This window comes from Giraffa tippelskirchi, chromosome 11 (genome assembly GCF_054371585.1).
Source record: "Giraffa tippelskirchi isolate mGirTip1 chromosome 11, T2T-mGirTip1v1.2.pri, whole genome shotgun sequence".
Classification (NCBI taxonomy): Eukaryota; Metazoa; Chordata; class Mammalia; order Artiodactyla; family Giraffidae; genus Giraffa; species Giraffa tippelskirchi.
In genome coordinates, this window is record NC_137285.1 from 90,759,207 (window position 1) to 90,782,747 (window position 23,541).

At 37.2% G+C, this 23,541-nt stretch overlaps 1 protein-coding gene, 1 long non-coding RNA gene and 1 other non-coding gene across 34 annotated transcripts in view; 2 read left to right on the forward strand and 1 right to left on the reverse strand.

Moving 5' to 3' along the window:
• The window catches only part of MTMR2 (myotubularin related protein 2), a 103,803-nt gene that overhangs the window by 53,846 nt on the left and 26,416 nt on the right, over positions 1-23,541 (forward strand). For 26 of the 32 annotated variants that reach the window (XM_081545409.1, XM_081545410.1, XM_081545428.1 and 23 more), the window contains 5 exons: positions 6,277-6,352; positions 12,897-12,991; positions 13,151-13,261; positions 15,750-15,851; positions 16,873-16,956. In XM_081545409.1, the coding sequence (XP_081401535.1) occupies positions 6,277-6,352; positions 12,897-12,991; positions 13,151-13,261; positions 15,750-15,851; positions 16,873-16,956 (468 nt within the window). The remainder of the gene's footprint in view (positions 1-6,276; positions 6,353-12,896; positions 12,992-13,150; positions 13,262-15,749; positions 15,852-16,872; positions 16,957-23,541) is intronic. The other 6 variants (XM_081545432.1, XM_081545431.1, XM_081545430.1 and 3 more) reach the window with 3 other exon arrangements.
• On the reverse strand, positions 10,404-10,475 carry TRNAC-GCA (transfer RNA cysteine (anticodon GCA)). Its single transcript has one exon. It is a non-coding gene; the product is annotated as a tRNA-Cys (tRNA).
• Positions 19,772-23,023, forward strand: LOC145527423 (uncharacterized). The gene is made up of 2 exons (XR_014069740.1): positions 19,772-20,205; positions 20,434-23,023. It is a non-coding gene; the product is annotated as an uncharacterized LOC145527423 (long non-coding RNA).

A 23,541-nucleotide genomic window follows, 5' to 3' on the forward strand; every position in this document is an offset into this window, starting at 1 on the left:
AAGTAAAAATCATCATGCATTACAAAATAATTGTTTGCATCTGTTTTATAAACCTAGGGTCAAATTTGATCACTTCCTCCAACAGTTTATCTCTTATCCCTCTTTCTCTTATCATGGACTAATTTAGGATTTTGGTGTTTCTCTCCTAGACTGTTATCTTTTCATCTTTTATCATATCAGTTTTGTGCACCTCTTTGACCATGCCATTTACCTCTGTCAGAGACCTGCAGTAGTTTTCCTTTAGATGACTGGTCAAGTTTAATATCCTTACTCTCCTCCCTTCATGTGTTTTATTATAAAAATTTCCAAACACACTACTGAGTTATATGAATTCTCTGTACGTTGAATATTAACCTCTTATCAAATATGTGATTTGCAAATATTTTCTCTCATTTGGTAGGTTGTCTTTTATTTTGTTGATAGTTTCCCTTGTGCAGAAGTCCTTAGTTTGATATAGTCCCACTTGTTTATTTTTTCTTTTGTTGCCTTTGTGTGTGTGTGTGTGAGAGAGAGAGTGTCAAATCCAAAAAAATCATTGCAAGGACTGATGTCAAGGAGCTTGTCCTCTATATTTTCTTCTGCGAATTTTTTGCCTTCAGGTCTTAAGTTCAAGTCTTTAATTCCTTTTGGGTTGATTCTTGTGTTTGGTGTAAGATAGGAGTCCAATTTCACTCTTTTGCATTTGACTGTCCAGTTTTCTCAGCACTATTTATTAAAGAGACTGTCCTTTCCTCATTGTATATTCTTGGCAACTTTGTGGTAAATTAATTGACCATATATTAGTGGGTTTATTTGTGTGCTGTCTATCCCATTCTGTTGATCTATATATTTTTCTAATGCCAATACCATACTGCTTTGATTACTGTAGCTTTGTAATATAGTTTGAAATCAGGAAGTATGATGCCTCCAACTGTGTTCTTTCTGCAGATTTCTTTGGCTATTCAAGATCTTTTGTGGTTTAATACAAAAGATCTTTCTATTTCTATTGAAAAATGTCAGTGGAATTTTGATAGGGATTGTATTGAGCTTTTTATTTTAATGTCAAAATTTACCTCTTTTTATATTGTATATTCATGAAGAAATTATACTGGCTCTAGTTATTTGTCGTTTCCTTTAAACTGTATAATATGTTTAAAATTAAGTGGTTAATGTACCCATCCTATTACAGAATGAGTGTTCTGAATCTCACTGTATCTTTACTTTTATCAGTGAGTTGTACATTTTCATATGTTTTCATGTTACTATTAGTGTCTTTTCATTTCAACTTGAACTCTTTGCCGCCTTTGTTTTTTGGTAAGGCAGATCTAGTAGTGATGGTTTTGTGTGATAGACCTAACCTTTATTCATCTGGGAAAGTTTTTATTTCTTCTTCATTTTTGAAGGATACCTTTTTTGGATAGAGTATTCTTAGCTGGTAGTTTCTTTCTTTGAATAAAAGAAATGTGGAATATCATTCATTCCACACTCTCTTCACCTGTAAGGTTTCTGCTTGGAAATCTGCTGATAGCCTATTGGGGCTTACTTTGTAGGTTACAGTCTTTATTTTACTGGGATTAGGATTTTCTGTTTGCCTTTGATTTTTGCAAGTTTCATTATAATGTGGCTTAGAGATAATGGGGGGAATCTCTTAGCTTCATGAACTTGGATGTGCAGCCTTCTCTCCAGGTTTGGGAAATTCTCAGCCATTATTATTTTTTTTTAATGAACTTTATTACCCCTTTCCTTTATGTTCTCCTTCTGGAACTCTAATGATTCTGCTGTTTATTCTTGGTGGTGTCCTGTAGATCACATAGACCCTTTTTATTCTTTTTCATTCTTTTTTCTTTGTTTTCCTCTACAGGGTTATTTCAAAGTTCTGTCCTCTAACCGTGGATTCTGTCTTCTGCTGGTTCTGTTCTGCTGTAGATGCTTTCTCTTACATTCTTCATTTCATTCTTTGAATTCTTTAGCTCCAGAATCTATGTTTAGTTCTTTTAATGATTTGTCTCTGTTTAGTTCTCCTTTTGATCATGTGTTATTTTTCAGATTTTGTTACGTTGTCTCTTTATTTTCTTGTAGCTCATTGAGTTTCTTCGAGATGGCTATTTTGAATTCTTTATAGGATAAACACATTTCTCTGTGTCTTTGCCTTAAGTTGCTAGAGGACGATTATGATCTTCTGGTATTGTCAGTTCAGTTCAGTCGCTCAGTCGTGTCCGACTCTTTGTGACCCCATGAATTGCAGCACGCCAGGCCTCTCTGTCCATCACCAACTTCCGGAGTCTACCCAAACCCATGTCCATCAAGTTGGTGAACCTGGTATTGTCAGGTTTCCCTTATTCTTCACGTCCCTTGTAGTTTTACAGTGCTGTTTTGGCACTTGAAGTAAGTTAACCGCCTCTGATATTTACTAGCTGAGATGCTTTTTGTTGGTCTGGTTTATGTTCTTGGAAAGGGTGATACTGGCAAAGTCTTCCTACCCACTCTAATGTCCACACTTGTATTTTTCTTGTTGTTCTGATGTTCTAACTCCTTTAGAAGCCTGAACTTCCGTAAAGGCTTTCTCATATGTGGGTATCTGCCCAAGTCCTTGTTTTCCAGGTACTGCAGTTCAGAGGGGTTGGAGTCAGCTCACAGGCTCCTGCTGGCTCCACATCCTGTACCAGGTTCTTTCTGCTGGTTACGCATTGCACAGGTGGATGAGGCTCCTTCTAGGTCCTTCAGCGTATGATGCTGGGTTCCATAGCTCCCCTGAGGCACTTTTGTTCATTGTTAGATGCCAAATTTTAGATGTTAAAGGGCAACAAAAACAAGAGACGTCTTATGCTACCATGACTACATCACTCCTCTTGCTGCTTTCTTCAGAACAGTAAGTTGCTTGCTATTCTGTAGCTAAGTCTAGGAGTTTAATAGTTGAAGAGTTAAATATATGGTTCCCTTTATGACATCCTATCTCAAATATTAATCCTTGTGTATTTTACAGCAGAGGAATAAAGCACATGTGAATAAGCCATTGTGACAAGAGACAGTGCAAATTATGTTGATGCTTCTGTTAAGTGAATAAGTGTTTCTTACATTTTAATAGCACCTTGCAAGTCCCTTTATGATGCAGTGATCTCATTTCATATTCACAAACTTGTAAGGTGGGTATTAATATTACCTTAATAATATAAATGATGAAACTAAGACTCAAGAGTTGTACGGTGGCAGTAAGTGTTCTTTGGTTTTCGTTTTTTTTGACTGCAAGGTAGTTAGGATATAAAACTTGTCTCTGCTGGATACCAGAAATTTATTATATATATTTTAATGTTCATTCCCCCTTTTCAGCTTAATTACTGCCTCAAGTAATTTCTTTTTCTTTTTTTCAAAAGCAGGACACATGCGCTATATTTTTGTTGACTTGGTGTATCTGAGAATGACTTTCATATTAGAGCGATCACAGACTTTTCCTTTAAGAATCCAATAACATTCTCCTATTGTATTCTCAGATATAGTTTTACAGAGAAACCTGAAGGTAGCTGGGATTTGCTTTTGTATGTAAATTCTCTTTTAAAAAAATTTTGTCTATGTATTCATAGTTTGTCTTTTAATTACAGTTCAAAAATTTTTGCCAAGATGCACCCATATATGTCTCTGTTCATTGATTTTTTTTATTTGGAACACGGTAAACTAGTCTGATCAGCAAACATAGAATATCTTTATTCATTTCAAAAACATGTTCTTCAGTTACATATTGGATTATTGCTTTTAACCAGTTTTAGTTTTTTCCTTTAGGGAATAGAACTATTTTATCGGTTATCATCTTCCCTCATGATTTTTACGTCTCTTCTTTTCTACAGATTCTTAGAGGACTTTCCATGTTTGCCCTCTACATAAATGCTGCTTTCTGAATAATTCATTCAATTCTTTATTAATACCAGCACAGATTTTATTTCTGCTATTACATTAAAATTTTCTGTAAGCAGTTCCTTATTTTACCCATTTCTTAGTTTCTGTCTCTCCTTTCTGTTCCTGTTTCCTAGGGGGTATGGCTAATTTCTTTTTAGGTATGCAGATAGCTTACAAATTGTTTCTTACTAATGCTTATAGAAATTCAAGCTGATACTTCTTGTCAATCTTTTTTTCTAGGCTCCCCCCCCCCCCCCGCCCTTTCCTCTTGTTTTGTTACAGATAGATTTGTCAGAGTCAGTGTTTGCCAGTAAACAAAGTGTCTGGATTGCCCTTGGCCTGCCTTGTTCAGTTGTTTGAGTTTCTTTTTATGTCAGTATCTTGAGCTCTAAGTGAGTTGTTCGTGTATAACCTCCAGTGTATACCTGTTATTAAAAGTCTGTCATCTGGTGCAGATTTTCCAAACAGTGCTGTCCATCTTGCTTCTCTTCATTGTCTTGCTCTCTGATGTTCTAGCCAGAGAGTATGAGAGAGCCTACAGTTCTCGACATGGACTACTGACATGCATTTCTCTGTGTCTTTTCTCTCTCTTTTTTTTAAATAAATTTATTTATTTTAGTTGGGGGCTGATTACTTTACAATATTGTAGTGGTTTTTGCCATACACTGACTTGAATCAGCCATGGGTTTACATGTGTTCCCCATCCTGAACCCCCATCCCATCCCTCTGGGTCATCCCATTGCCCCAGCCCTGAGCATTTGTCTCATGCATCGAACCTGGAATGGTGTTCTGTTTCACATATGATAATATACATGTTTCAATGCTATTCTCTCAGAACGTCCTACCTTCACCTTCTCCCTCAGAGTCCTTAAGACTGTTCTATGCATCTGTGTCTCTTATTCTGTCTCGCATATAGGGTTATCATTACCATCTTTTAAATTCCATATATATGCATTAGTATACTGTATTAGTGTTTTTCTTTCTGGCTTACTTCACTCTGTATAATGGGCTCCAGTTTCATCCATCTCAATAGAACTGATTCAAATGTATTCTTTTTAATGGCTGAGTAATATTCCATTGTGTACATGTACCAGAGCTTCCTTATCCATTCGTCTGTTGATGGACATCTAGGTTGCTTCCATGTCCTGGCTATTATAAACAGTGCTGTGATGAACATTGGGGTACACGTGTCTCTTTCAATTCTGGTTTCCTCAGTGTGTATGCCCAGCAGTGGGATTGCTGGGTTGTATGGCAGTTTTATTCCCAGTTTTTTGAGGAATCTCGACACTGTTCTCCATAGTGGCTGTACTAGTTTGCATTCCCACCAACAGTGTAAGAGGGTTCCCTTTTCTCCACACCCTCTCCAGCAATGCAGGAGACCCGGGTTCGATCCCTGGGTTGGGAAGATCCCCTGGAGAAGGAAATGGCAACCCACTCCAGTCCTCTTGCCTGGAAAATCCCATAGATGGAGGAGCCTGGTTAGGCTACAGTCCATGGGGTCACAGAGTCGGACATGACTGAGTGACTTCACTTTCACTTTTTATTGGGGAGAAAGCAGATTCCCTGAAAGAAGTTGGGTTAGGTGGCAAAGCCAGATTGCAGAAAGTTGAGGAACTAACGGAAGGTAAAGAATTGGAGACAGTGAAGGTTATTGTTTGGCAGTGAAAGAGGTGAAAGGTACAGCTTTTGAAAGGTCATGGGATATACTTAGCATAAAACAGTTGCATGTGTGCACGTGTTCTATGGGTTGTAAGTCCATTAGAAAACCATGATTCTGTGTCTTTATGTTCTTGGAATCCAGTGTAACACCTTTCGTAAGGTAACTACTGAGTAAATGTTGATCTTGATTTTAATTTATTAAATATCTCTTTTTCAACAAGATTCTTTATCAACATCATTTCCAGATTCTCTAAATATTAAATCTACATAAAAGTTTGATTTTATGTAAGTCTTAATGCAGTAAAGCACTTGAATATGGCTGAAGGGAAAGAAAATGAGCTTTGTAGTCCACCAAAACTATAATTGAAATCTAGGTTCTGACACTTTCTAGCTATAGGATTTTTTACAAGGTAATTGCTGCTTCTGGCCTCTTTTTCCTTATCTAGGAAATGAGGATAGTGATACCTTTCTTTATAGGGCCATTGTAGGAGTCAGTAAAAAACGTCAAGTGTTTTGTGTAGTACCTTACACAAAGCAAGCACTCAGTAAATGTTTTGTAGAAAAATAGCAACTTCATGTGTTATACATGCCAACATTACAGTCTTTATAATTGAATTTAAAGTAGTATATGTGATATAATGCTATTACTTTAAATAAGACCAAGCATACTCTGTTGAAATTTAAATTAAAAATTAGCCTTTGAATAAAAATTGTTTCTTTTCTTGCCCTCTCCTCTCTTTTCCAATCCAGGTCCTGAGGGAGTCTAACAAATTAGCAGAAATGGAAGAACCACCCTTGCTTCCAGGAGAAAATATTAAAGACATGGGTCTGTAATGGTATTTTTTGTCGAATTTCCTCCTCTGTGACTATACAGACTCTTCAGTGTTTTCAGCATACAAAGAACAGGCTCACTGTGTAGACACTTCCTGTTTGACAGGCTCGTTGCTGCCAGCCTTCCCAGCCTCCAGTGTGTTCTCCATCTAGACCTATTGACTGTATTTGGATTTTGACTAATGGAAACATGCCATTGAGTTATATTTTGCTGCTTTTCTGGTTTGAAAGAAGGTGGCTTATTTTGAAAACTGTTGTGGAATTCCATCACAGTAAATTTTATTATTTTGAATTACTGCAGTTAGATAGTGGGTTAAATAGATAAAAAATTGAATTGTCACTTTGTACAAGTAATTTTTCTTGAAACACATTCTCTCTTTTTACTTCTTTATTTTTCCTCCTCTGAATAAATTTGTCAATTTTTGGATAAATATATTTCATCTCCATTGCAAAGTGAGTCCTTTGCATGTCAGTGCCTTTCTTTATCCAACCTAAGTAACTAAGTATTAACTTAGTGTATGGACTGGAAACTGGAAACACACTTTCAAGTTATTTTTTTTGTCCTTATGCTTTTACTTTGTTTCATTTGTGTGCTAATATACAAAATACCCATAGCTTTTGTATTTTTAAGATATTTATTTATTTATTGAAGTATAGTTGACTTACAGTATTAGTTTTAGGTGTTCAGCATAGTAATTTGATATTTTTGAAGATTAAACAGCATGCATAGTTATTATAAAATATTGACTATATTCCTTGTGCTGCATATTACATCCTTGTAAGTTGTTTATTTTGCAACTAGTAGTTTGTACTTCTTAATCCTCTTTACCTGTTTTGCTCCTTTCCCAACCCCTCTACCCCCTCATAACCCCTACTTTGTTCTCTGTATCTGAGTCTGTTCTGTTTTGTTATATTTATTCCTTTGTTTTGTTTTTTGATTCTACATATAAGTGAAAATATATGGTATTTGTCTTTCTGTATGACATATTAAATATAATAGCCTCCAGGTCTGTTCATATTCTCACAAATGGCAAGATTTCATTCCTTTTTAGGTGTTCATTAACAGAAGAATGGATAAAGAAGATGAGGTATATACAGAATAACCATATGATCCAGCAGTTTCACTCCTGGGTATATATCTTGGGAAAAAAGCATTAATTCAAAAAGATACACACACCCTGGTGTTCATAGCATTATTTCCAGTTGCCAAGATATGGAAGTGAGCTAAGTGTTCATCAATAGATGAATAGATAAAGAAGATGTGGAGTGTTTGTGTGTATATATGGAAATGTTTGTGTGTGTATGACATGGAATACAACTCAGCCATAAAAAGGAATGAAATTTTGCCATTTACAGCAACATGGATGAACTTAGACATCATTATGCTAGATGAAGTAAGTTAGAGACAAATACTGTATGATATCACTTATATGCGGGATCTAAAAAGTACAACAAACTAGTGAATATGACAACAAAAGAAGTAGACTCACAGGTATAGAGAGCAAACCAGTGGTTTACCAGTAGGGAGAGGGAAGGGGGGGGCAATGTAGGGGCAGGAGATTAAGACATGCATGCTGTTGGGTATGAAATAAGCTACAGGGATGTATTGTACAACACAGGGGATATAACCATTATTTTATAATAACAATAAATGGAATACTACCTTTAAAAATTGTGAATCACCATGCTGTATACCTGTAACTTAACTGTATGGTATAGCAAGTACATGTCAGTTAAAAAATGAAAAGGTTGTATGCTTGTATTCATCAAAGAACTGTAAAGAAATAGTGCAAGATGATTAAGAAAAAGATGTGGTATACACACATACACACACACATACGTACACAATGGAATATTATCCAGCTGTTAAAGTGCTCATCGTTTTTGAGAAATAATGTGTAGGCGAATACAGTAAATGATTTCTTAGTCCCCTTTAATTTTATCATCAGTCATAATTTTAAAAAGAACCTGAAAGTGATAGTTGCTCAGTCGTGTCCAACTCTTTGCAACCCCATGGACTGTGGCCCACAGGCTACTCTGTCCATGGGATTCTCCAGGCAAGGATATTGGAGTGGGTTGCCATTCCCTTCTCCAGGGGATCTTCCTGCCCCGGGCATTGAACCTGCATCTCTTGCGCCTCCTGCAATATGGGCATATTCTTTACTATCTGAGCCACTGGGGAAGTCTTAAGCCAAGTGTCATTTACTTGTGTAAAAATAAACAGGCAAAGGGGACCTGTGTTGTTGTTGCCCATGGCACATTTAGTTGCTTCATGTTTAGCATTTCTCTCTTCTTACTTTTAACTCTTGGTTGAATACTTGCCCATTCCTTTTTTCCCCCTACTCACTTCAGGTATCCTAAGTTCTCCTGATCTACTTACTCAGTAAGGTGTTATGTATTATTACTACATGATACTATATAATAATGATAGTTATCATTACTGAGTGCTTACTGTCTGATTTAATCATCCTCACAGTGACCTTCTGAGAAAGATGCTGATCCCATTTTGCAGATGAAGAAACTAAGGCATAGGGAGACTGCCTGGCTAGTAAAGTTATATCTAGCACTGTGACAGTTGTTTTCCCTCTTCTAAGCCTAAAAGCATATGCTATTTCCACTATGATAAATGACCTTATAAAAGAGTTTCAAGTTATCACTCAATCTCTTTTGTTATCTTCTGTTTTAGATAGCAACACTCCATTTAGGACTTCATCCTTGGCTTGTTTCCCTTTCGTCTCTTATTTGTTCTTTTTGGTTGATGATAACTAAGTTTTAGTAACTTTACCTACCATGTATTTGTTGATGACTCCAAAATTTGTTGCTTCTAGTGTGACCCTATGTCCTAATACAGATAAACAATGCCTGCATCTTAGACACATAGCCATGGGTATTCTATAGATACCCTCATACCCAACATATCCAAAACTGAAGTCATCACCTGTATTTCTAAATATATTCCTTTTCTTTTTTCCATCAGTTAACATTAACACTGGTTGTCCATTCACTCAAGGCAGAAATCTGGGAGTCATCTTCAGCTGCTTTTTTTTTTCTGAGCTCTGACATTCAATCAATTACTAGATCCAGAGGCGTAATCTCCAAAAATTTATTGAGTGTTATCTCTTTCTCTCAATTTTCACGAGCCCTTGGTATAGTATTTATGTTGAATTTCAGGTACCTATGAGAAACTTTTAGGAGTTTAGGAGAGAGATCAGGTTAGAAGTCATATTTTGGAATCATCAGAATACGGATATTAGTTGAAAGTATGAAAATAACTCAGTATATGGAGTAAAAATAGGGCCAAGAACATAGCTTTGGTAGGCATTTTACAATTATATGGTAGAAGAACCAGGGAAGAGGAAATGAAGGAATGAGGAGAATGTGATACAGTATAAATGAGAGTGATCCAGGCTGTATACTTTGTCCAAATAATTGCTTTACTTTCCCACGTCTGTGTTTTAGGTTCTTCTCTTTGCTGAATGCTGTATTAGCATCTCTACCCATCTAAAGGGTACTAACCACTGGGGCACAGCTGTCATGCCTGTGTTCCTGGAACCTTCTCTGATCCCATAGCTTAGTGGATGTTCCTTCTTTAATGTTACTTAGAGTGTGTTTTTGTGCCTCTCTGCACGGATTGTGTGCTCTTGTGTATTACATTTATTTGCATATACTTTGCATCCTTACAGATATGTATTCTCAAAGTCATTTTGGTCTACCCCATAAAAACTATTATGGATTCTTTGTGAGCTTAGGGAAAATTTGAGAAGATCAGTAAATCTAAGCTCTTTTGGCTTCTGGCAGTATTAGTATTGCAAAATTTAGAGAAATACCTAATATATTAAATAAAATACTCTGATTCAAATCATCAGATAGACTTGATTATTCAAAAAATTAAATGTAATATAAAGTATGAAAAGTGAAAGAGAAGTCACTCAGTCGTTTGCGACGCTTTTTGACCTCATGGACTGTAGCCTACCAGGCTCCTCCATCCATGGGATTTTCCAGGCAAGAGTACTGGACTGGGCTGCCATTTCCTTCTCCAGGGGATCTTCCCAACCCAGGGATCGAACCTGGGTCTCCCGCATTGCAGACGGATGCTTTACCGTCTCAGCCACCAGGGAAGCATGAGGCTAGAGTACCCTTGAGTGTATTAACTCATATAGAAAATTAGTTCATATAAAAAATTCATTTACATTAGACCAACTAACATTCTTAGTTGGTCTAATGTAAAATTGCAGTTTAGACATTTTTTAAAAGTCACAGTGGTGTTAGAGACATCAGCAGAATACTTTAACAGTAGCAGCAATAGTCAAAGGGTATTGGCCTGGGCACATCAGCAGTAGAGGTGGCCTCAGCTGCAATATTTCACCCTTTAACACAGGAGACAGACCTCATTACTTGAGTGGCTTAAAAGTGGCTTAAAAGCAACACAGTTGAATTAGTCGCTAAATTGTGTCCAACTCTTGGGGCCCCATGGACTGTAACCCGCCAGGATCCTCTGTCCATGAAATTTTCAGGCAAGAATACTGGAGTGGATTGCCATTCTCTTCTTCAGGGGAAGGGAATCTTCCTGATGCAGGAGACTCAGGAATTGAACCCAGGGTCTCCTGTGTTACAGGCAGATTCTTGACCATCCAAGCCACCAGGGAAGCCATTTGCATGATGCCCCCGAAGGAGGTTTGACTTTGCAGTCATAGAAACTGCACTCAAGTCCTAATCTTAGCAGTCACTGGTTCTGAAGCATTAGACGATTTGTTTTACTTCTGTGAGCCCTGGTGTTCTCATCTGAAAATTGTAGGTAGTTAGAGGTCTTAATGTTTAAAGGTGATTTTGAAGGTTAAGGCAGGTACTCGGGTGGAAAGTACTTTATAAATTCTGTCAGTGCTGGTGATTATCCTCGTTTGCTCTGATAAGGTACCCAGTCACCGTCTGTCTTCTACTTGGTACAAGCCTTGCTAGGCATAAAGTCTCTCTTCAGAGTGACCTAGTTGCTACCAGCCTGAGGATAAAGATGAAAGGGACAGAGCAAAGCAGAGCCTCATGATGATAATGGTAACATAGCTAGAAACTCTTTTGTTTGGTAGAGTACTTTTAATTTTGGAAGCACATTCATGTATATTATTTCATGGTTTTATAATAAAGAGGAAGTTATAGCAAACACTTTGGACTGGGACTAAGAGGGACATATCCTGTAGAAGAGTACAGAATAAGATTGATTTTCTTGTGTGAGTGAAGAAAATTGACTCGGGAAAGAATCCAGGAATGTTTTTAGTAACGTTGAGTAAAGCTTTCCCAGTTGAGGTAAAAATTCATAAGGGCAAGAAATTGTATGCAAGGCAAGTTTATGTATCTTTCTTTAATGATGGTTTTATTTAATTTTAATAGCTTCCCTCTAAATGAAACATTGCAGATGCATTGGAAATAGTGATTAAAAAAATGTAGCTCATACTTGTACATTCCCAAGGGAGCCATTTTGAAGGTTAGAAATGTATGTTAGAAGATCAGTCTCATTTCAAATTCCATACTAAGCGGTCAGTCCTTCACAGTGAGGAATAGAAAGCAAACTCAGGAAGTTGCATGCCTTATTAAGCATATTTCATGTTCCTACATTTTGCCAGAAGCCCCTTGAAAGCTTTTTAGAAGTTTTTTGCTTCTAATTGTGCCTTAGTTTCTTGGAACAATGAAGATACTCCTTTATCTGCTGATTTGCTGCAATGATGACATAGCAGGGATTTATGAATATTTTAAAATAGAAAAACCTTTGCATTGGGCATATGCTACCATATTAAATATTACTTTGAGCTAGTGGTAGTTGAATTATCCTGCTTAATTAATGCATGTTTTAAAAAGAAATAATACTTGATAGGTTCATCATTTAACATTTAATTAAACAATGTGATTATTTCTCTACAAAGTTTGACATCTGTTTCTTAATCAGGTACATAATACCCTCTTATTATGCTGTTATATTTTTCTAAGAAATCATAGTTCATATACATTTTACTTTCTCTACAGTATTTTCCCCATAAATATAATCAGGTCAGGAGTTACTGGTATTATGTTTTAAGTATTGTATGTTCAGAGGAATGTTGACAAACTAGACTACGGTCAGAAGAAAACCAGTAGACTGGGGAAGAAGATCTAGGAACTGTGATTAGATGATGGGGCGATAGTGACGTGAGACATTGATTGCTCTTCTCACCATCACTACCCCTCCTCCACTCACTGCTCCAACTGCCATGCCTGTTCTGTCCATCAGGAAGGGTGTCCACCTTTGTTTTCTTGTGTCTGTCCAGGGTAAAGGATGTCCCTCTGTTTCTTTAGTCCTTCCCACTTGTTCTGCTTTCCCTCCCCAGATTGTAGTGCGTGGTTGGAAGCGTGGATTTAGCTCCCGAGGTCTCTTGGAATCACTGATTCTGTGATTTTCAAGCATAATTTAAACTAGCGGTCAGAATGCTATTAAATTTTATTTGTGAAAGATCAGAGTGCAGTTTTTAATAGTGTACAATAGAGAGTAAATTGTGGGCTCTTTTTCTTTTCAGCCAAAGATGTAACTTATATATGTCCATTCACTGGTGCTGTACGAGGAACTCTGACTGTTACGAATTACAGGTTATATTTCAAAAGCATGGAACGGGTAAGACTTGCTGGATTAGATTTTTTTTTGTACACCTGTGTGTTGTTTGTTCATCTTTAATCATTTTTAATTAAAACATTTCTAATTAAATATTTTTCTCAGCTATAATTATACAGTATTAATTGCTCGGTTTTAATGTTTTTTTCTTCCTTCTTTCAGGATCCCCCATTTGTTTTAGATGCTTCTCTTGGTGTTATAAGCAGAGTAGAAAAAATTGGTGGTGCTTCTAGTCGTGGTGAAAATTCTTATGGACTGGAAACTGTGTGCAAGGTAAATGTTGTAATATGTATGCAATTTTTTTTTTGGTTTGGAAAGCTTTCTGTTAAATAGAGCCGGTGTTTAGAAATTGGTTTCAACAATATCAAATGGATTTCATGCTAGAAGCGTCATTCTAGTAGAATAAAACAACATTAAGGAGTAATAAAAAGGTGATCTGTTGTGAATTTACAAATTAGAAACATAAGGCTCTGAGCAGTTAAGACTCGTAGCACTTTGTAGTGAAAGAACCGATTATGATATATTTACCTCTTTCCTATTTTTAGTTTTCATAATTTTTCTGCTTCTGAAACAATAGTGGGGAAGACTTCATTTGGTAGACCTTGTGTATTTTATTATCTAACTCATTCTATAAATGCATTGATACTGATCGCTTACAGTGAACAATGTCAGATTCGTGATCTCTGAAGAAGATTTAGCTTTGGGACCAGGGACCAGGCTTGATCACGCAAGAGCTTCTGTGTAGCAGAGTTTTATTCAAGTATAAAAAGGGACAGGGAAAGCTTCTGACACAGACATAGAACGGGGACGAGAGAGCGCCCCCCGTGCTAGTCTTAGGAAAGGCAGCTGTATACTTTTTCAGTTGGCTGTTACAGTGAATCAGAAGAATGTCTCAAGGTTGTAAAGGTCTTACTAGACCCACTTCCATGGTTTACATTTTAAGGTAATGGAATTAGAACTAACAATAGAAAGATCTTACCAGACCCACTCCCATAATGTACATTTTCAAATAACAGGATTAGTCAGAAGGTTCTCAAGAAGGAGAAACAGGTTCTCAAGCAGGATACATAGTTGTTATATAATCCTTAATACAGAGTTTAAGTTGTTTTGTTGTGTAATCATCAGCTCTGGGCTTAAAGAAAAAAAAAATATTTTATGTGATTAAGATGAAGGAATGTAGAAAACAGATTGTCTTTTTCTCCTTCTTAAGAACTCCAGACCCCTATTTCTTCCCCAAGAGCCCCAGACACCTTTCTCCTTGGGGACCCCAGACTTCTTATCAACCTACCTAGGAATTCACTCTCTTAATACTTGCCTTAGGTTGTTAAAATAATTTTAACATTTAGTCATAGATATTTAATATTTACTGTTGTCACTTCCTCATTACTATGGCCTATTGTACACCTGTGTCCATCTTGCTTGTAGGTCAAATTTTTCCTTTCTTTTTGCTGTCAGTGCCAAAAATGTAAAAGCAAAAAAAAAAAAGCAACAGCACATTCATAACTTTAAAGATTCTTTCTTATACCAATCTTAGAAGTTTTATCAATCTAGTGTTGAAACTAATGCCTTAGTAATCACTTGTATGCTTTTCCATTATCGTTGGAAGGCCTCTAAGAGCATAATAGCTGTCAATCACATTGTCTCCTGATTGCTCTTCTGTGGCATAAGAGTAAATACAGCATAGAATGGATACAAGAGGGCATGGAGAGGGTGATTGGGAAATTCTGATCATTTTAAATATAACTTTTTCCATAGAACAAGACCATTTTCAGTAAACTCAAACATTTGTAGGGCCCCTGCTACAGTACTTTCAGAGGACTCTGTGTTTAACAGAATGATTATGAATATCTGTTTGTTGTAAAAATATTCACTTAAGGAAAAACAAAAAGCTTAGGTTCTCACATGTTTGTTTAAAAAGGTGGCTTTCTAATTTTGGATCAGATTTGTAATAAAATGTTCTACCTGTTTATGTTCTGTAAGTGCATTGCAGTTTTTGTGCTCATTTTTACAGGATGCAGTTTAATGAAGCTATTTTGAATTCTTTCTAGATGAAAACAAAACAAATAGTCTTGAAATTATTCTTAATCCCAATTTTTTTTTTTTAGTGCTGCTAAGATCTCACTAAATTGGAATGTGAGTATCTACACTCAGTCTGAGTATAGAAACCTGCTTGAAAATAAATAAGGGAAGGGAACTTTGGTTTTTATATCTGAGTATATAGCCTGGATGATATCAACCAAACTATACAGAATTTTTGCTAGTAGATGATTGAAGAGCTTGGGACCTGGAATGGAGGAAGAGCTTTAGGCAGAGTTTTGGTTTTATCAGTCTAGTAGCCAGAGACTTATGAATTAAAGATCCAATGGAAGTGAGTCCTGGGAAGGAATTATAAATAGGAAAATGATCACCAAGCTTAATTAGAATGAAGACTTTATGAAATATATAACAATAGCTAATTAGGTTTTTGGTAGGGAAATTCATAACAGAAGATGGCCTTTAACAGGGAAAGGACATACTGTTGGCAGTGTGAGTTTTCTGTCCTCCGAATCCTACCTTGTATCAGAGTTCCTGTGTTTATTTTTATTTCTCTTAATAAGGCGTTGTAGTTTCCCTTCCTCCAGGAGCTGTTGTCTGATTTATTTTGTGTCCCTCATTCACAGATCTTAACGTTTTACAAGATAGTTCCAAGTTGCCTTATTTATTCATTAAATAAAAAGTGAGCAAACAGTGATAGGTGACTTGAGTCCTAACTCTTTTCTAGGATATTCGGAATTTACGATTTGCTCATAAACCTGAGGGGCGAACAAGGAGATCAATATTTGAAAATCTAATGAAATACGCATTTCCTGTTTCTAATAACCTGGTAAGAGATTTCTTCTATCTTTGAAAAAGCTGTGTTATAATTATTGGTATAGTGTAAAGAAACCTGTCTAGGCTATCTAGAATCTTGGTGTTTACAATCTCACTTTGCCTTTTAACCAGATGTATAGTTTAGGTTTAATTTAATCTATGGGACCAGTTTTTTAAAGGTATAAAACGAGGAAGCTGGACTGATTTCTGAGGTCCATTCCTGCAGACTGACACTGTTTAATTATGTCATCTTTTTACCCAGGATGTTCCTGTGATGAAAAGCTGTATGTGAAATCTCCTTTTTAATTGAGAGCTGAGAGTTAAGTCTAGCAATATTAGGAGGAAAGGGTGGATAAATACTTTATATACTCTAACCTCCAAAGTAGCTCTATGGTGGTAAATATTATTTATCCATATTGTAAAGTTGAGACCAGAAGCAGGTAAGCAATTACCTCAGTGGTGCAGTTAGTAAGGAGTACAGTTTAGAATTGATTTTGGTTTTCTCACTCAAGTTCGAATACTTTCCATCATAGTTGTTCCTGCCATTCTGTCCATGTTAATGATAAATTAAATTTTCTTTTTTGGTACACAGATTGCATCCCCCAAATAAAAAGTTTTTTCAGTATGTTTTAGAAAATGTTGCATAATCTGTAAAGCTGCTTAACTGCTGACATCTGTGATGTCAAATTAATTAATTATGTCAGAAGTTGTCTTTTTTATGTAATGTCTTTCATTATTTAGAAGTAAACCTAAAACAGCTCCTAAAGATATTTGAAGGAATTATGGTAATATGTTAACATTTGATAAATCTTGGTGGCAGGCCTTTGTGCTTTTCTGTTTGAAAAATACGAAAAAACAATAAACTTTCAAAATTACAAAACAAAAGCTAAAACAACAATTTAAAAAAAGGATATCAATGCAAAATATCTTTGCAGATAAGTAAATGAAAACTTGGGGTATGATAGAGGTACATTTCTGTTTCATTACCTTCTTAAAGGTCTTTTTTAGTTATTAACTCTGTTTACTTTTTGTAGTCTCTTTTTGCTTTTGAGTACAAAGAAGTATTCCCTGAAAATGGGTGGAAGCTATATGACTCTCTTTTAGAGTATAGAAGGCAGGTAAGTACTTAAAAAAAAATTTTTTTTTAATACTCTGTATTCTTTAATACAACAAAACTTTCATGAATAGAAGTGAACAAACAGCTTTATATAGTTCTGTGATTTTTTTGTTTAAAGTTCAGTTCAGTCGCTCAGTCGTGTCCGACTCTCTGCGACCCCATGAATTGCAGCACGCCAGGCTCCTCTGTCCATCACCAACTCCCGGAGTCTACCCAAACCCATGTTCATCGAGTCGGTGATGCCATCCAACCATCTCATCCTCTGTCGTCCCCTTCTCCTCCCACCCCCAATCCTACCCAGCATTAGGGTCTTTTCCAATGAGTCAACCCTTTGCATGAGGTGGCCAAAGTATTGGAGCTTCAGCCTCAACATCAGACCTTCCAATGAACACCCAGGATTGATCTCTTTTAGGATGGATTGATTGGATCTCCTTGCAGTCCAAGGGACTCTCAAGAGTCTTCTCCAACACCACAGTTCAAAAGCATCAATTCTGCGGTGCTCAGCTTTCTTCACCATCCAACTCTCACATCCATACATGACCACTGGAAAAACCATAGCCTTGACTAGACGGACTTTTGTTGGCAAAGTAATGTCTCTGCTTTTAAACATGCTATCTAGGTTGGCCATAACCTTCCTTCCAAGGAGTAAGCGTCTTTTAATTTCATGGCTGCAGTCACCATCAGCAGTGATTCTGGAGCCCAAAAAAGTAAAGTCTGACACTGTTTCCACTGTTTCCCCATCTATTTCCCATGGAGTGATGGGACCAGATGCCATGATCTTAGTTTTCTGAACGTTGAGCTTTAAGCCAACTTTTTCACTCTCCTCTTTCATCTTCATCAAGAGGCTCTTTAGTTCTTCTTCACTTTCTGCCATAAGGGTGGTGTCATCCGCATATCTGAGGTTATTGATATTTCTCCCGGCAATCTTGATTCCAGCTTGTGTTTCTTCTAGCCCAGCGTTTCTCATGATGTACTCTGCATATAAGTTAAATAAGCAGGGTGACAATATACAGCCTTGACGTACTCCTTTTCCTATTTGGAACCAGTCTGTTGTTCCATGTCCAGTTCTAACTGTTGCTTCCTGACCTGCATACAGGTTTCTCAAGAGACAGGTCAGATGGTCTGGTATTCCCATCTCTTTCAGAATTTTCCACAGTTTATTGTGATCCACACAGTCAAAGGCTTTGGCATAGTCAATAAAGCAGAAATAGATGTTTTTCTGGAACTCTCTTGCTTTTTCGATGATCCAGCGGATATTGGCAATTTGATCTCTGGTTCCTCTGCCTTTTCTAAAACCAGCTTGAACATCTGGAAGTTCACGGTTCACGTATTGCTGAAGCCTGGCTTGGAGAATTTTGAGCATTACTTTACTAGCGTGTGAGATGAGTGCAATTGTGCGGTAGTTTGAGCATTCTTTGGCATTGCCTTTCTTTGGGATTGGAACGAAAACTGACCTTTTCCAGTCCTGTGGCCACTGCTGAGTTTTCCAAATTTGCTGGCATATCGAGTGCAGCACTTTCACAGCATCACCTTTGAGGATTTGAAATAGCTCAACTGGAATTCCATCACCTCCACTAGCTTTGTTCGTAGTGACGCTTTCTAAGGCCCACTTGACTTCACATTCCAGGCTGTCTGGCTCTAGGTGAGTGATCACACCATCGTGATTATCTGGGTCGTGAAGATCTTTTTTGTACAGTTCTTCTGTGTATTCTTGCCACCTCTTCTTAATATCTTCTGCTTCTGTTAGGTCCATACCATTTCTGTCCTTTATCGAGCCTATCTTTGCATGAAATGTTCCTTTGGTATCTCTAATTTTCTTGAAGAGGTCTCTAGTCTTTCCCATCTGTTGTTTTCCTCTATTTGTTTGCACTGATCGCTGAGGAAGGCTTTCTTATCTCTCCTTGCTATTCTTTGGAACTCTGTATTCAGATGAGAATATCTTTCCTTTTCTCCTTTGCTTTTCGCTTCTCTTTTCTTCCCAGCTATCTGTAAGGCCTCCTCAGACAGCCATTTTGCTTTTTTGCATTTCTTTTCCATGGGGATTTTCTTGATCCCTGTCTCCTGTACAATGTCACGAACCTCTGTCCATAGTTCATCAGGCACTCTGTCTATCAGGTCTAGTCCCTTAAATCTATTTCTCACTTCCAGTGTATACTCATAAGGGATTTGATCTAGTCATACCTGAATGGTCTAGTGGTTTTCCCTATTTTCTTCAGTTTAAAGTAATAACCCATAATGGAAAAAAAATCAGAAAAAATATGTATGGCTGAATCACTTTGCAGTACATCTGAAACTAATGAAATATTGTAAATCAGCTGTACTCAAATTTAAAAAAGAGTGAACAAGTAGATATACACATTCAGAAAAGAGAATAATGAGATTAGGAAATGCAGTAATCAGAGTAGAGCATTGGGCTCTACATTAAATGATACAGATGCTTTATGGTCTTTGACTTTAAAAGATTAAAAATTAATGTATTAATTTATTAACTTTTTACTGGAGAATTAGGCACTTTGTCTCTGGGTCAGCTACGTTAAAGTCTGGCGGAGAGGACACTACTTGGTGTAGCAGTTTATTACCAGAGAGAATGCAGATAATCTCTTTTTCCTGTTTCCTTCCTTGTTTTCATGAAGTATAGTTGACATACATTGTATTAGTTTCAGGCATATCATGTAATGATGTAATATTTATATGTATTGTGAAATGATTACCCCAGTGTCTTGTTAACGGCTGGACTGTGTCACCATACACAGTTACAGAATTTTTTTTCTTGTGGTAAGATCTTTCAAGATTATTCTCTTTGCAACTTTCAGATATGCCCTACAGTATTAATTATGGTTTCCGTGCTATACATTATCCCTGTGACCACATTAACTTTATAATTGGAAGCTTGTACCTTATGACTTCCTTTACCGTTTCTGCCCACTCCTGACCCCCTACTTCCAATAATCAACCATCAGTCAGTTCCCTTTATCATGAATTTGGGTTTTTGTTGTTGTTTTTTAATTCCACATGTAAGTGAGCTTGTCATACAATATTTGCTTTTCTGTTTTATTTCACTTATGTCCTCAAGTTCCATCCATGTTGTCACAGAGTGACAATGTTTCATTCTTTTTCATGGCTGAATAAAATTGCATTCAAGAGCTAACTCATTGAAAAAGAGCCTGATGCTGAGAAAATTGAAGGTGAAGGAGAAGGAAGAGCAGAAGATGAGATGGTTAGATAGCATCACCAAGTCAGGGACACGAATGTGAGCAAACTCCAGGAGATAGTGGAGGACAGAGGAGCCTGGTGTGCTGCAGTCCATGGGGTCTCAAAGAACTGGACAGGACTTAGTGACTGAACAGCAACATAATTCCATTTAAAGAGGGAGTGATTTCTCTCTCTATCTTACTGTATATATGTATATATATGTGTGTGTTTAGGTGTGCTCAATTGCTCAGATGTGTCCTACTCCTTGTGACCCCATGGACTGTAGCCTACCAGGCTTCTCTGTCCGTGGGATTTTTCAAACAGGAATACAGGTGTGGGTTGCCATTTCCCCCTCCAGGGGACCTTCCCGACCCAGGGACAAACCTGTGTCTCCTGCATTGGTAGGTGGATTCTTTACCACTGAGCTGCCTGGGAAGCCCGCATTTATTACTATGTATATATATTATATTTTCTTTATTCATTCATTCATCAGTGGGCACTTATAACATTGTGTCCATATCTTGGCTATTGTAAATAATGCCGCACTGACAGGGGAAGCATGTATCTTTTTGAGTTAATGTTTTCAAAGTGGAACTGCTGGATCATATAGTAGTTGTATTTTCAATTTTTTGAGGAACCGCCATACTGTTTCCAATAGTGGCTGTACCAATTTGCATTCCCAGCAACAGTGCACAGGGGTTCCTTTTTCTGCACATCCTTGCCAACACTTGTGACTTGGTTTTTTGTTTTTGTTTTTTTCTTTTTTGATTACCATTCTAACAGGTTTGAGGTGATACCTCATTGTAGCTTTGATTTGCATTTCCCTTACATCAGTGATGTTGAACATTGTTTCATGTGTCTGCTGGTCATTTGTATGTCTTTGGAAGAATGTTTATTCAGATCTTTTTCTCATTTTTAATCGGATTTTTTGTTGTTTTTAAGTTCTTTATATATTTTGGATATGAACAGCCTTATCAGATACATGGCACTCTTTGGAACAGGAGAAAATATTTGCAAACCATGTATCTGATAAGGGTGTTAATATTCAAAATATATAAAGAACTTGAACTTAAATATTGAGACTAAAGATAAAGCATCAGAGTATTCCTTTGTCTTTCTTGTAAATTAAAAGTTGAATTCAGTAATGCACTGTATAAAATTCAAAAGATATAAAAGGATATACTTAAAGGAAGGTTTTCCTTCTGGGACAGCATTTTCTGCAGCTGTCCCAGCTCGTCTCCCTTTAGGAAATAACGTCACTCACCACTTGTATATCCTTTCAGAGATTTTATGCTACATAGCCTGTATGTGTGTGTACATTTTTTTTTTTTTAAAGCAGATAATAGCAATCTCTGCACACTGTATGTTTCTTTTTCATTTAATACATTTTGGAGATGATACCGTCTCAGAATACACAGGCCTCTCTATTCTTTTTTTCTTTGAAAGTGAGATATCGTTCATAAACCATAAGATTTTCTGCTTTCAAGTGTACAGCCCACTGTTGTTTAGCATATGAAGTTTTGCAGCTGTCACCACAGTCTGACGCCAGAGCGTTGAGGAGACTCCCCCTTTGAATGCAGCTCTAGCTCTTGCTCAGCTCACACACTCAGACGTGTGCCGCACTGCCGTTATTTTTCACTTCGTGAGAGGAACTCCCTTAAAGGATTTTTTGAGGAGTTTGTGTGATATGCAGGAAGGTGCATTACAAACCGTAGAAATCTATCTAAATGATTATTACTGTATTTATTACATTGTAAAGCTCTAAAAACAAATCATGATTGGTTGGCTTTTTTGTGTGCTGTTGCTGAAACACAAAAGGAAAGTCACATTAAATGCATAGACTTATCCATTATTGTGCCTAAAGAAATTAGATTATGTATTTTTTAAATGGACAAAACTATGAAAAACCATTTAAGTTTTCTGTATGGGAGAATATTCCTTTAATTGTCTCTTAACACATGTAGTGATTTACAGAGGACTCTGAAATTTGTGGGTAAGGTAAAGAGAAATTATCAGGTTGCTAAAGTGGTAAAAATCAGTAAATAAAAAATAAGTATGGTCTTCTGCACAGACAATCATATGGTAGATATCTTGGTTAACAAATTTGTAGAGCACTCAAGTACAGCCAAGGAGAATAGAATTTTATTCTGAGAGCTGAGATGTAACTAACAAGGAAAGCTATAATCCAGTTAATTTGGTTGTAAATTGACTCTGACAAATGGATACATTAACTGAAGGACATTGATTTTGTGGAGAGTAGAAAGATGTAGGTCAGAGATCAACAGTCGTCAGTATGTCCTTAACACTGTCTACAAAGAAAGTATATGCTGACTAGCCAACTCCAGTTTTCTGCTTGGAAGGCAGTTCCTTTTAGTTATGTCAGTTTCTCTAAGAATGAGGAGAACGAGACCATTAAGGTAATGCTTACCTCAAAGATTCTGCTCCCACCTAGCCATTTTTCCGAAGTGTGCTGTGTGTTAGTCACTTGAGTTATATCCGATTCTTTTGCGACCCTGTGGACTGTAGTCCACCAGGCTCCTCTGTCCATGGGATTCTCCAGGCAGGAATACTGGAGTGCGTTGCCATGCCCTCCACCAGGGTCTCTTCCCGACCCAGGAATTGAACCCTCATCTCTCGTGTCTCCTGAATTGCTGAGCCACTGGGGAAGCCCATTTTTGTTTTTTCTGAAGAATATGACACAGTCTCAGTGGTAACAGTAGTTCTCCCTGGCAGTGATTTTTCAAGGATATGGGAAGGCGGTGAAGGAGATAGGAGTTAGCTACCTGGGTTCAGGGTGGAACACTAGGATCTCAGGAGATCTGACCCTTTCAGCTTTGACTCCATATTTTTAAAGTAAACATCAAAAAAAAAAAAAAGGAAACCGTCAGAAGCCAATTTTTCTTCTTGTAGAAGCTTCCTTATGGTTCATTGATTTCATCATTCCTTAATCAGAGTCATGTAGCACCTACAGTGTATTAGTGACTAAAACAGAAAGACATAATCCTGACTCCCAAAGGATACATGTTTAATGGCAGATTCAAAGAAATAAACTAATAATCAAAATATACGGTCATGAATCCTGTGATTAATAGAGCACGTACTCCGGGGAGAGAACATGGTGCCATCTGGAAGTGGAAGGTGTTTGGTTTAGGCTGGACTCCAGCAAGCACCGGAGAATGCTGCAGAGTGGCCAGAGATCAGCGGGGGAAAGCAGGAGTGTGAGGATCTTTGCCAAGTCCTATATAGAGTTCTAAACTTTATCTGAAAAGATGCAGGCAGCCATTGCGAGTTGTAGGCAGAAGAATGACACGGTAACTTCTGCATCTGAAAAGAACTTTGAGGCAGTGTGGAGAGTGGACTGCAGAGCCACAGAAGAGAAGTGAGGGTTGAGAGA